Source organism: Erpetoichthys calabaricus, chromosome 3, assembly GCF_900747795.2.
Source record: "Erpetoichthys calabaricus chromosome 3, fErpCal1.3, whole genome shotgun sequence".
NCBI classification, from domain to species: Eukaryota; Metazoa; Chordata; class Cladistia; order Polypteriformes; family Polypteridae; genus Erpetoichthys; species Erpetoichthys calabaricus.
This window is the reverse complement of record NC_041396.2, coordinates 118,676,054-118,690,148: the sequence shown is the minus strand read 5'-3', so window position 1 is coordinate 118,690,148 and position 14,095 is coordinate 118,676,054. Positions and strand designations below refer to the sequence as shown.

The 14,095-nt window shown below is 37.4% G+C and overlaps 1 protein-coding gene across 1 annotated transcript in view; it reads left to right on the top strand.

Annotated features, from left to right (window-relative positions):
* The window catches only part of nup133 (nucleoporin 133), a 191,558-nt gene that overhangs the window by 47,342 nt on the left and 130,121 nt on the right, over nucleotides 1-14,095 (top strand). The window contains exon 5 of the mRNA XM_028797315.2: nucleotides 4,387-4,518. Coding sequence (XP_028653148.2) covers nucleotides 4,387-4,518 — 132 coding nt within the window. The remainder of the gene's footprint in view (nucleotides 1-4,386; nucleotides 4,519-14,095) is intronic.

Here is a 14,095-nt window from a genome sequence, read left to right as displayed (position 1 = left end):
AGATTGAATGTTGTTTACCTTGATTTATTTATGTATCTTCCTACAGCGTAAAGTCACAAGTAAGCTGCACAGCTTCCTCTGTTTGATCGACACGGGCATGCTCACAAAATACATGTGTACTGAAAGGACTTTAGCTGCAGGTGGAAGCTCCTGTCACACCCTATACAACTGTGTTTGATTTTATTCAGGAAAAGACTTTCCGAGACTAAGGTTATAAAGCTTATGACACCGATTCTGGACAAAGGCAGAACCGTAATAACAGTTGTGTGGAGCTTCTACCTGCAGCTAAAGTCACTTCAGTACACATGTACTTTGTGAACATGCCCGTGTCGATCAAACAAAGGAAATTTACTTGTGACTTTACGATGTAGGAAGATACATGCTCTACTCCCATCCACCTGCTTCTTTTCTCTACACTAGCTTGCATTCTTTCTCTTTACTGCCTGCTTGCTTCTTCTCCTGTCCTTTAACCTCTGCTCTATTCATCTTTTTTCTTTCTTCCTCTTGACCCCTGCAGGCTCTTTTTAAGTCTGCTGCCTAATTGGTTGCAGTTGTGTGGCGCTGCTCCCTCTGCAGCATCGTTGAAGTACCTGACTGACCTGGTTGCCTCTGCACGTGTGTGCGGTGTGGCCAGCCAGTCCCTCCACTAACTGTGGAGCAAAAGCCACTTACAGTGCATCCGGAAAGTATTCACAGCGCATCACTTTTTCCACATTTTGTTATGTTACAGCCTTATTCCAAAATGGATTAAATTCATTTTTTTACTCAGAATTCTACACACAACACCCCATAATGACAACATGAAAAAAGTTTACTTGAGGTTTTTGCAAATTTATTAAAAATAAAAAAACGGAGAAATCACATGTACATAAGTATTCACAGCCTTTGCTCAATACTTTACGATGCACCTTTGGCAGCAATTACAGCCTCAAGTCTTTTTGAATATGGTGCCACAGGCTTGGCACACCTATCCTTGGCCAGTTTTGCCCATTCCCCTTTGCAGCACCTCTCAAGCTCCATCAGGTTGGATGGGAAGCGTCGGTGCACAGCTATTTTGAGATCTCTCCAGAGATGTTCAATCAGATTCAAGTCTGGGCTCTGGCTGGGCCACTCAAGGACATTCACAGAGTTGTCCTGAAGCCACTCCTTTGATATCTTGGCTGTGTGCTTAGGGTCGTTGTCCTGCTGAAAGATGAACTGTTGCCCCAGTCTGAGGTCAAGAGCGCTCTGGAGCAGGTTTTCATCCAGGATGTCTCTGTACATTGCTGCAGTCATCTCTCCCTTTATCCTGACTAGTCTCCCAGTCCCTGCCGCTGAAAAACATCCCCACAGCATGATGCTGCCACCACCGTGCTTCACTGTAGGGATGGTATTGGGCTGGTGATGAGCGGTGCCTGGTTTCCTCCAAACGTGACGCCTGGCATTCACACCAAAGAGTTCAGTCTTCGTCTTATCAGACCAAAGAATTTTCTTTCTCATGGTCTGAGACTCCTTCAGGTGCCTTTTGGCAAACTCCAGGCGGGCTGCCATGTGCCTTTTACTAAGGAGTGGCTTCCGTCTGGCCACTCTACCATACAGGCCTGATTTGGTGGATTGCTGCAGAGATGGTTGTCCTTCTGGAAGGTTCTCCTCTCTCCACAGAGGACCTCTGGAGCTCTGACAGAGTGACCATCGGGTTCTTGGTCACCTCCCTAACTAAGGCCCTTCTCCCCTGATCGCTCAGTTTAAATGGCCGGCCAGCTCTAGGAAGAGTCCTGGTGGTTAGAACTTCTTCCACTTATGGATGATGGAGGCCACTGTGCTCATTGGGACCTTCAAAGCAGCAGAAATTTTTCTGTAACCTTCCCCAGATTTGTTCCTCGAGACAATCCTGTCTCGGAGGTCTACAGACAATTCCTTTGACTTCATGCTTGGTTTGTGCTCTGACATGAACTGTCAACTGTGGGACCTTATATAGACAGGTGTGTGCCTTTCCAAATCATGTCCAATCAACTGAATTTACCACAGGCGGACTCCAATTAAGCTGCAGAAACATCTAGAGGATGATCGGGGGAAACAGGATGCACCTGAGCTCAATTTTGAGCTTCATGGCAAAGGCTGTGAATACTTATGTACATGTGCTTTCTCAATTTTTTTTTATTTTTAATACATTTGCAAAAATCTCAAGTAAACTTTTTTTCACATTGTCACTATGGGGTATTGTGTGTAGAATTCTGAGGAAGAAAATGAATTTTAATCCATTTTGGAATAAGGCTGTAACATAACAAAATTTGGAAAAAGTGAAGCGTTGTGAATACTTTCCGGATGCACTATACACACCCTTGCACCCGCTTAGAGCCTGTACTTACACGGTGCTTGATTATTTATTTAAAACCGGCACAGCACCATGGTCCACACATCACACTCTAACCTTTGTTATGCCCACACCTTATATACAATGAGGTCTTGCAGAACTTATGGCTAGGCTAAGAGCAGTGAGCGTGATTGAGAGACCTCCGACCTGAGGTGTTCAAGTGTTTATAAAGGAAGGAATAGACATCTTGCCATTGGTCTCTTTGATGTTAATATGCCCATCCTTTTAGGTTGACTGTTGGAGCAAAAGTTTGTTTATCAAGGTTGCTAATTGTTGAGCTATTGTCCTTTGTTTCTTAGCAAGTATATAGATGTTGCCTCACAGAGACATCTCTTGGGTGTCACTTGACTTATGACTCATCATTTTATCAGAAAAGGTACAGAGACTGCATTTTGAAGAGGCAATGTAGAGAGTAACTTATTCTCTTTACCTGACAGAGTTTGTGGCCCCAGCTTTTTAAGCCAGGATAATGCCATGGTGTCCTACACCATTCTGTCACCTTCATCTTTGTTCAGATCTTATGCTAAAAGTGCAATTTCAGTTTCTCTCACTATCCCTGTGACAGTCCATCTGCAAGTGCATGTTTTTTCTTTCCAAGTTCAGTAACCTGTGTCCGTATTAAAACTGTTTTTTTTTCCAGCTCTCATATGGCTTTTTCTTGTTGAATGTAGGCAGGATTCTATAGTTAGCAGCCATCCTCTACTTACAATGTTAAACTTCAATAAAGATAAAAATTTGTTGCCAACATCAATTGGGTTTTATTTCTCACTCACAAGCACTCTTATAATTGAAAAAGCCCACTCACTCCTTATCAAGGCCATAAAACTCCCAGCAGGGACACAGTGCCATAATACTTTATTTGAGAGCACATATATACATAGTATAGAACTTGACAAAAGAGTCAGACTTTACAGAGAGAGGATGTTAAATAGACAGGCCGCCTTTGCCAGGTTGAGCTGGGTGTGGTGTTCCTTTACTCAAGTTGAGATATTAGTGATACAAGCCAAGATTCTAGCAAAGACCTCTGAATGGAACAACAGGTACAGCTGAGTATTATCGTTATTTGACCAAATGATAGGGCCTAGTGAGGTGTTGTACAAGCAGAAGAAGACACGACCCAGCTCCAATCCTTGGGGCATTTCTAGATCTGTGATATCTCTCCTGTCCTGGAAACATGGTAGGATCTTCCCAAGAGTAGGATTCCATCCACCTGAGAGACCTAGATTGAAAGGAGAAAGGCAGAAAAAAAAGTCAAGGGGCATGAGGACCGATCACATGGTGATAGCCCTATCCAGCTGTATCATTTCAGCAACAGTCTGTAGATCCAGACATTGTTGGAATTGAGCAATCTGTTCTGTGAGAGGAAAAAGAGACTTGGTTAGATGTCATATTATTTTTCTTTTTTCTCAATATGGTTTTATTCTGCGCAAAATGTTCATTCCCGATTTAATAATTTGATATTCATTTACAGGTATAAGCAATGTTTTTGTTTCCCCTAAGATTGAAGCTTTGACAGTGTTAACTACAAATGAAGTGAGTGATTGTCATTAATTAACGTCCACTGAACTTGTTTGTTTCTTTTATTTTGAATAAAGAGCAAGTTTTTAACATAAAGTGGTGGAACAACCAGAGTGAAAATTTGAAAACATATTGTTCTTTGGCGGAACGATGCTTTAAAGCCGCTCAGTTTGCATGACATCATATGCTAAAACTGTGGCAATGACAGTTGTTTGACTTCGCTGAGGAATTTCATTGTAGGTTCCATATACCGAACAGGTACCAAGAGAGACATTTATGGTTGGTTCTAATAACCTTTCTCATGGATACTGATACTGGGGATAAGTGGCATTTGATAGTAAGCAGTGCTTTCACCATTTTTCTCATTCCAAGTTATTTTGTTAGGTTAAGTGTTTTAATGGTATGTGTATGGAAATGATTTTTGAATCCAGGTTATACTTAATTCTTAAGCTAAGCAAAAAAAAAAAAAAAAACCCTTGCATAGTACTAATATTTTCTTTTGTCTTCAATTATAGTCCGTCTCTGCCATGGCTGTCACCCAGGAAGGAAATGTACGCTACTGGCCCTCTTTGGCACATGAAGGAACCTATGCAGAGACAACAGTGGACTTTGGTGGACACTTCTGTAATTTTTTAACTGCTGTTAAGGTGACATGACCATTTAATAGCTAACTTTTTATCTTGCTTTAAATGTGCAATAGGCATAATTCTCCGAGCATGAAGAAAATTGTGGATGCACTCTGGAATATTTTAAGATTTACTTTTTTTTTCTTCTTTTCATTTTAAATGTTTTGAGGGGTGACTAAACAAATAAATGAATGAAGAGTTTCAGCTTACTTAAACTTAAGTTTAAATAGATACTCTCAATGCAGAGGAATTGGATAAACCTCTGGTACTATCAGAATTACTAGATGCTATAAACTCAGTTCATAGTGGCAAAGCAGCAGGTCCTTATGGCTACCCTGCCGAATTTTATAAAAAAAATTCTCAGTTTGACTAGCTCCCCTTTTATTAGCAACATTTACAGAAGCTAGAGACAATGAAATTCTACGTCAGACTTTTCGCCAAGCAGTAATTGCCGTCTTTCCTAAACAAAATAAGTTTCCAATGTACATCATACAGACCAGTTTCACTTCTGAATAATGATGTTAAGATACTCTCAAAAGTCCTAGCTAGAAGGATTAAGAAAGTGCTTCCTTCGGTTATATCACAAGACCAAGCTGGATTTATTAAAGGCAGACACTTAGCTTCTAATCTTCGACGCCTGTTTAATATATTCACCCACAAAATCTAACACCCCGGAGATATTATCGTTGCATGCAGAAAAAGCATTTGATGTGGTTGAATGAAATTACCTTTTCACTACATTGGAGAAATTTGGGTTTGGCCCAAACATTTGTGCATGGATCAAACTACTGTATACCAGTTCAGAAGCTTCAGTTTGTGTTAACAACATTAATTCAGACTACCACTGCTTTTTGCAATTGCCATTGAGCCACTGGCAGTTCACTGTCAAAAAGGTTTATGAGATAAAGGGGATTATTAGAGAAGGATTTGAACAGAAAATTTCTCTATATGCAGATCATATGGTACTGTATATATCAGATCCACAAAATACTGTGCCTGCAGTCCTAACAGCACTAACAGAATTTCAAGATTTCTGGTCTCGGAATTAATTTAAATAAAAGTGTGCTCTTTCCAGTGAATTCTCAAGCACACAATATTATATTGGATACCTTCCCTTTAATCGTCGCAGATCAGGTTAAATACCATGGGGTAAGCATCATAAGCAAACATAAAGCTCTTAATCAACAAAATTTTGCCATCTGTATGGAAAAAATTAAGCAAGACTTGCATAGTTGGTCTACCCTTCATCTCACTTTAGCTGGAAGAATTAATATTGTGAAGATAAATATCCTACCTAAGCTTCTTTTTTTATTTCAAAACATTCCAATATACATCAATAAATAATATTTAAGAAATTAGATTCAACCATAACCTCATTTATTTGGAATTCAAAACATCCACTTATCCAAAGGGCAACCCTACAAAGACCTAAGGCGGAAGGTGCCATGGCTCTACCTAACTTTCAATTTTATTACTGGGCAGCAAATATACAAGCTATAAAAACCTGGACATGGACACAAACGGATGAACATACATAGGCTTGGTCCGCAATAGAAATAAAATCCTGTAGTACAGTGGAACCTCGGTTCACGAACGTCTCGGTACACGTACAACTCGGTTTACGACCAAAAAGTTCACCAAACTTTTGCCTCGGTTCACGACCACACACTCAGTATACGAACAAGCAAGTTTCCCTTTCGGTTTATACATGTTCAGTCTGTCCCTGTGCATTTCCTGTGCAGCAAGAGAGAGAGCGAGAGAGCGTGACCAGGGGTGTGGAAATCAAATTTCTTTCTACTTGTCCACGGACAAGTAAACTTAGAAAATCCACTTCTCCGCCAGTTAAATTCACTTGCCCATAAACAAATAACAAAAGTTAAAAATAGTTTATTTTTTCTGATCTCTTTTATTGATACCAAAACTGCCTTCCATTTTTAAAACTGAAAAAAGTTCTTTCAGGGAGTAGTATTTTGCCACCTTGCTCTAGAACATTATATAAAAGATTCTCTTATCATTTTAACTCACTAATAAACAATGCCTTCATTATAGCTATACTAGTTCTGTTTCACATATTACAGTTACATAACAGAACACTGTCCTGATTCATTTTTTGCCATGTTCTTCAGCTTTTGTCTTGCAACATCTTCTCCCCCAAGAATCTTTACCATCTCAGACAGCATGGGCTGAATGCTGTTCATTTCTGCTTGAGCTGAACTGCATGGTTCCAGGACTGATGGTCCTGCAGAAGTGGATTGCTGATGACTTGTCAGGTTTTTATGAGTGATGTGCCTGTTGCCAGATGACAGCCAGAATTCCACAGCTGGTAGTGGGTCATACTCTTCTAAAGGTTTGCCATTAACAACAATGCGCATCTGGTTTTGAAGGTTTTCCTGAGTCAGGCGGGTTCTTAGAGAACTCTTTACTAAATTCATATTGGAGAATAATCTCTTACAAGAAGAAAAAATAATCACGTCTAATTGAAGATTTTTATAGATATTTCATAACATTTGGAAACCGTTAGAATGTTTTCTTCTTTATTTTTAACTAGCAAAATACCCACGCTTCGCAGCGGAGAAGTAGTGTGTTAAAGAGGTTATGAAAAAGTAAAAAACATTTTAAAAATAACGTAACATGATTGTCAATGTAATTGTGTTGTCATTCTTATGAGTGTTGCTGTCATGTAGGTAGATATATATATATATATATATATATATATATATATATATATATATATATATATATATATATATATATATATCTAATATACACACACACACACACACACATAAACATATATATACATATATACATATATATACATATCTACATATACACATCTACATATATATATACATACACACATCCACATATATATACTGTACATATATATATATATACACATATCAACATATATATACACACATACATAAACACACACATATACATATACACATACATACATACATACACACACATATATATATATCTACATATATATATCTACATATATATACACATATATATACATATCTACATATATATATATATGTAATTGTGTTGTCATTGTTATGAGTGTTGCTGTCATATATATATATATATATATATATATAGCAAAATACCCATGCTTCGCAGCGGAGAAGTAGTGTGTTAAACAGGTTATGTAAACATATATATATATATCTATATATATATATATATATATATATATATATATATATATATATATATATAGATATATATATATATATAGATATATAGATATAGATATATAGAGATAGATAGATAGATAGATAGATAGATAGATATATATATATATATATATATATATATATATATATATATATATATATATATATATATATATATATATATATATATATATATATATATAGATAGATATATACTGTATATATATATATATATAGATAGATATATACTGTATATATACATATCTACTTATTGGCTCCTGTATTTAGGATATAGCGGGTTGGATAATGGATGGATGGACATCTGTATGCATAGCCCTATTTGCCCGTTTTTGTTTTTTTTCTTTCTTCAGTAATATTTCAGTAAACCCGGAGCTTGTCAGTTCAAATCCTGGTACTGACACCACTGTGTGACCCTGAGGAAGTCACTTCACCTGCCTGTGCTGCAAAAAACAAAAGTAATGTAACAAATTGTACCTCAGATGTTGCAAGTTGCTGGAATAAAGGCATAAGTAAAATAGATAAATATGTATTATACACATAGGAACTATTGATTTATTTTCAGTTAAGTCATCTGCAGCAAACTTTTATAAATGAGGGTTTCTCATTTTTAGATAGTGCAAACTGTTTCTTCTTCATTGACGTTTTCTCTTGGAGAGCTTTTTTCATTTCATTGAAAATTAAAGCAGCAGCTGCCAAAATATGTAGCTTTCTTATTAATTTTTCAACATTGTGTAAAATAAACTTATAAAGTAACATAAAAGGTTTAAATACAGTAATTCCTCCTCCATCGCGGGGGTTGCGTTCCAGAGCCACCCACGAAATAAGAAAATCCGCGAAGTAGAAACCATATGTTTATATGGTTATTTTTATATTGTCATGCTTGGGTCACAGATTTGCGCAGAAACACAGGAGGTTGTAGAGAGACAGGAACGTTATTCAAACACTGCAAACAAACATTTGTCTCTTTTTCAAAAGTTTAAACTGTGCTCCATGACAAGACAGAGATGACAGTTCCGTCTCACAATTAAAAGAATGCAAACATATCTTCCTTTTCAAAGGAGTGCCTGTCAGGAGCACAGAATGTCACATAGATAGAGGAAACAATCTCTGGCAAACAAATCAATAGGGCTGTTTGGCTTAAGTATGCGAAGCACCGCAGCCCAAAGCTGTTGAAGGCGGCAGCTCACATCCCCTCCTTCAGGAGCAGACAAAGAGAGAGAGAGAGAGAGACAGAGTATGTTTTTCAAGCAAAAATCAATACGTGCCCTTCGAGCTTTTAAGTATGCGAAGCACCGTGCAGCTGCACAAAAGATAGCAACGTGAAGATAATCTTTCAGCATTTTTAGACGAGCGTCCGTATCGTCTAGGTGTGCGAACAGCCCCCCTGCTCAATCCCCCTACGTCAGGATCACAGAAAGTCTGCGCAAGAGAAAGAGAAAAGTAAGCTGGGTAGCTTCTCAGCCATCTGCCAATAGCGTCCCTTGTATGAAATCAACTGGGCAAACCAACTGAGGAAGCATGTACCAGAAATTAAAAGACCCATTGTCCTCAGAAACCCGCGAAGCAGCGAAAAATCCGCGATATATATTTAAATATGCTTACATATAAAATCCGCGATGGAGTGAAGCCGCGAAAGGCGAAGCGCGATATAGCGAGGGATTACTGTACTGGTTATCCTTTTACACTAAAATATTACTAAAGAGATACAAAAAAAGTAAAATGGATATGTTCTTTTTCTTTAAGGAGATTAAATATTACTGAAGAAAGAAAAAAAAAATAAAACAGCTTAATGGGGCTATGCATACGAACTTAAAAGGTTTAAATAAAACAGAAATATATATTTTATTTTTACTTGCTTAACTTGTGTAGGGTGTATCCTGTAGCAAAGCCCTAACTTTTTTCGTGAAAGCCCATTTCAGTCAATAAGTCTTAAAAAAAAAGGTGTAAAGATATTGACAATAAGCTACGCAAACCCAGGAAGACATGGAATCGTTTAAATCAAGTATCATTACATCTTCCTTTCTTAAAGAGAAGTAAGGCAGTACTTATAAGCTTATATATATATATATATATATATATATATATATATCTATATATATATATATATATATATCTATATATATATATATATCTATATATCTATATATCTATATATATATATATATATCTATATATATATATCTCTATATATATATATCTATATATATATATATCTATATATATATATATCTATATATATATATATCTCTATATATATATATATCTCTATATATATATATATCTATATATATATATATATCTATATATATATATATCTATATATATATATATATATATATATATATATATATATATATCTATAAGCCGTGCAAGCACACTCTTGAGAATGCAACGTATAGTTGTACAGAAGAAAAGCAATCTTGCCTCAAATGAATGGCAACCTTTTGTAGCTCTATGAACTTAATTTAAACTTTAGGTTTACACGGTGCTTTCTTTCCGAAGTACCTGCACTCATGAATATGTCTCTATGTGTCCGCTTTTAAACTTTTATTAAGAAGAAAAGAAAACCTTTTTAAATTGAAGGAAAATATACTAATAACAGTTTGTTAAGGATCTGTTTTTTTGTGAAGCTGCCTTTACTCGAGTGATCACTTCGACCTGACTTGGTAGCCAACTATAAGCGTTACCTGGTAGGTAACCACCCATACAATCAGATTGTGAATCAGACTACGAATGCCGTGAATGCAATTACACACTCACTGCACTTGCTTACGGTAATCGAACCTCGGACGTCAGCGCTAGAGGGGCTTAGCAGCGGTGAAGTATTGCTTTTAAATTTTAATTAAGAACAAAAGAAAACCTCAGAGGTTCGATTCCCATAAGGGAGTGAAGTGAGTGGCTGGTTACCTACCAGGTAACGCTTATGGTTGGACAGCAAGTGACGTAACATCAGCCACGGTGCCTTCAGTTGTGAGAAGCAGATCATAGAATGATTGAAAATCGTTTTGCATTTACCTTTAGTAAAAGGCGAGCTTTTAAGCCTGAGAAATCACCCTGTAAATGCACACGTTTAATTGCACATGTGTTAATATGTATGGTTACACAGTATTAAAAGACAGTGAAGAACGTCATTTACCTTTGTTCCCGCGTTTGATAAAAGGCGAGCTTTTAAGCCTGAGAAATCACCCCGTAAATGCACACGTTTAATTGCACATGTGTTAATATGTATGCTTACACAGTATTAAAAGACACTCAAAAATTAACGTCATTTACCATCAGCCACTGTGCCTTCAGTTGTGAGAAGCAGATCATAGAATGATTGAAAATAGGTTTGCATTTACCTTTTTAGTAAAAGGCGAGCTTTTAAGCCTGAGAAATCACCCCGTAAATGCACACGTTTAATTGCAGATGTGTTAATATGTATGGTTACACAGTATTAAAAGACAGTGAACAACATCATTTACCTTTGTTCCCGCGTTTGATAAAAGGCGAGCTTTTAAGCCTGAGAAATTACCCCGTAAATGCACACGTTTAATTGCACATGTGTTAATATGTATGCTTACACAGTATTAAAAGACACTCAAAAATTAACGTCATTTACCTTCGTTCCCGCGTTTGACTCGTGCTGTAAATCTCTTCCTTGTTTTTAGTTCACGTGATTACGTAGGCGGCGTGATGACGCGATACGTGACTCCGCCTCCTCCATTAGAGTATATGGACAAAAAACATGTTCCAGTTATGACCATTACGCGTAGAATTTCGAAATGAAACCTGCCTAACTTTTGTAAGTAAGCTGTAAGGAATGAGCCTGCCAAATTTCAGCCTTCCACCTACACGGGAATTAGTGATGAGTCAGTCAGACAGTCAGTGAGGGCTTTGCCTTTTATTAATATGTATAGATAAACTGACAGCGTGAAACCAACTTGATTTATATGAAAAATTCTCTAATCAAAAACTATCTATAGACAGCTCGTCAAAATTGATGTTGTCACGCAATAAATTTCTTAACTCCCCAATATATCACAACCTATGCGAAATCGCAAATTTCAGGAAAGATTAACTGCCTAACAAGCTTTGTTATGTGGTGAAAACATTTGCATTGTAAGTAAAATGACCGCATTTTTATGTAGAAACAATTAATTTTATCAATCGTCTTCTGTAATACGCTACCGTGGCTGTTCGTTTATCTGTCCAGGATTTTAAATCACCTGTAGCTCGCAAACCATTTCACCTATTGACTTGAAATTTGATACACATATACTACGTGACGTCTACTATCTGCTTTCGGGGTGATGATTTGTATTACTCTTCATTTTTATTTTATTGTTGAATCAACTCTCAGCAACGCGCACCAGGGAGGCCATGCGGCGCATGCGTATATGCGCCGTTCTCGTTCCCCACCACCTTCGCTAATCATTCTTGTGGCAGATTGAAGACTTAAGTGCCAGCTTAAGTGAAAAATTAAAGAAAAGCATACTAAGTAATTGCTACACAAAAACTAACAATCAGTTTTAACGCGTAAAGATGCCAACGAAAGAAGAGAAGCAGTGAGCCGCTAGGGTGGAGAAAAGAAGAGCTGCTCAGGAAGCAGCAAGCGCATCAACCTCTGAGCAAACGAATGGTAACTGTACAGAGAAAGAGGATGAAAACTATAAATGCTCAAGTCAAGTGTATTCACTGCACGTTATCGTGCAGTACGCCGTTACTGGTAATATATAAAAGTTATTGATTAAAATGAAAAATCATCAGATTACATCGTAATGTCAGCATGAAAAAAATGACTGCATCTTCAAGCGTGTAAATAGTAGGGTAAAATACTTATGTAAGACCATAAGAGTGCTTCCCCTTTGAAAAATCAGCCGTCATTTTGTAAACAATATTGAAGACCAATTTGAGACATGAAAAACATGCTTAAGTAGACGGTTTCCGCACGAAGTACATACCTAAATTTTTAAAATTTGAAAGTAGTGGTAAAGATGTGCCCTTCACAGCACATATAATTATTTTTTCTCTTGTCTCTTGCACTTGTCTGCGGACAACTGAAACCAGAAAAACACGCTTGTCTGACGGTCAATTTACCCGTGTTTATACAGTGATCAGGTTGTAAGGCTATAGCGCGAACTGCTGCAATGTTACAGAGAGAGAGAGCGGGCTCCCGTGCTGATAAGAGAGAGAGAGAGAGCGCATGTGCAGTTGAGAGCGAGCCAGCGAGCCTGTGCGTGCAGCTGAGCAGGGAGCCTGGGTGTTTGTGTCAGTGTTATTCAATGTTTTTACATTAGTTTACTATTACACTATGCATTCTGTGGTGTAATTAACCATATGTGTGCTTATAAATCTTTAAAAAAGTATATTTACATACAGTTCGTACGGTCTAGAACGGATTAATTGTATTTACATACAATCCTATGGGGGAAATTGCTTCGGTTCACGACCAAATTGGTTTACGACCAGAGGTAGTGCTGGGCGTTATACCGGTTCATACCGAAAACCGCTTTTTATTTTTTTTATGATATGGATTTTTCTTATACCGCAACACCGGTTTAAATTGCCTAAACGCCGTTCGGAACGTGGCGCAGCGGGCTACTGTTCAAGTGGGGACCTTTTTCACTGCTACACCACTAACACAGATTTCTTGCACTAGGGCTCTTTTTCACTGCTACACCACCAAATAGTGGGCGGTAGCATAGGTATGCCGCGCGGTGAAAATGGACAGAGAGCTTTCCGAAACTGAAGCTGATGATAAAGTTGAATATAATGACACAGAAGAAGTTTTGCCGAAAAAAAAGGAATCGCGTCCGTTTCCTGGAGATACTTTGGTTTTAAAAGGTCAGATGTGTAAATACTGTTTCTATACTACTGGATAACACTGCAAGCCAAGTTGTACTTGTTTTTGTACTTGCTAGTGTATGTTTTGCTTGTATTGATCCTGCGATGTGCTGGCGACTCGTTCAGAGATGGGCGCAACTCTGAATGGATGGCATAATTAAACATGTATAACGAAGATATTTTTAAAGTTCTGAACACTCCGTCGGCTAAGTTAATAACTAGTTTTAATTTCACAAAGACGTTTATCTGTGCGGTGATTGCTGCAGGTGCTTGCTGTTAGTGCGGAGGAAGTCAGTTTAAGAAGCGTAGTGATTAACGACTGGGTCGGGGAACACTTAACACAAAGTATTTGATGTGCTGCATTAACTTGTGACAGGGTTTGAGAAAATCTAGTAAATTAAACATTGATTATAGGATGAAGTTTAGTTTACAACATTCTACTTTAATTATAAAATAAACTATGAGAATAAAGTGGAAATGTCGACTTTAATCTTGACATAGTCAACATGTCGAATTTATTCTCGACATATAGTTTGTTTTTTTCTTCCGTGTCCATATTTTTT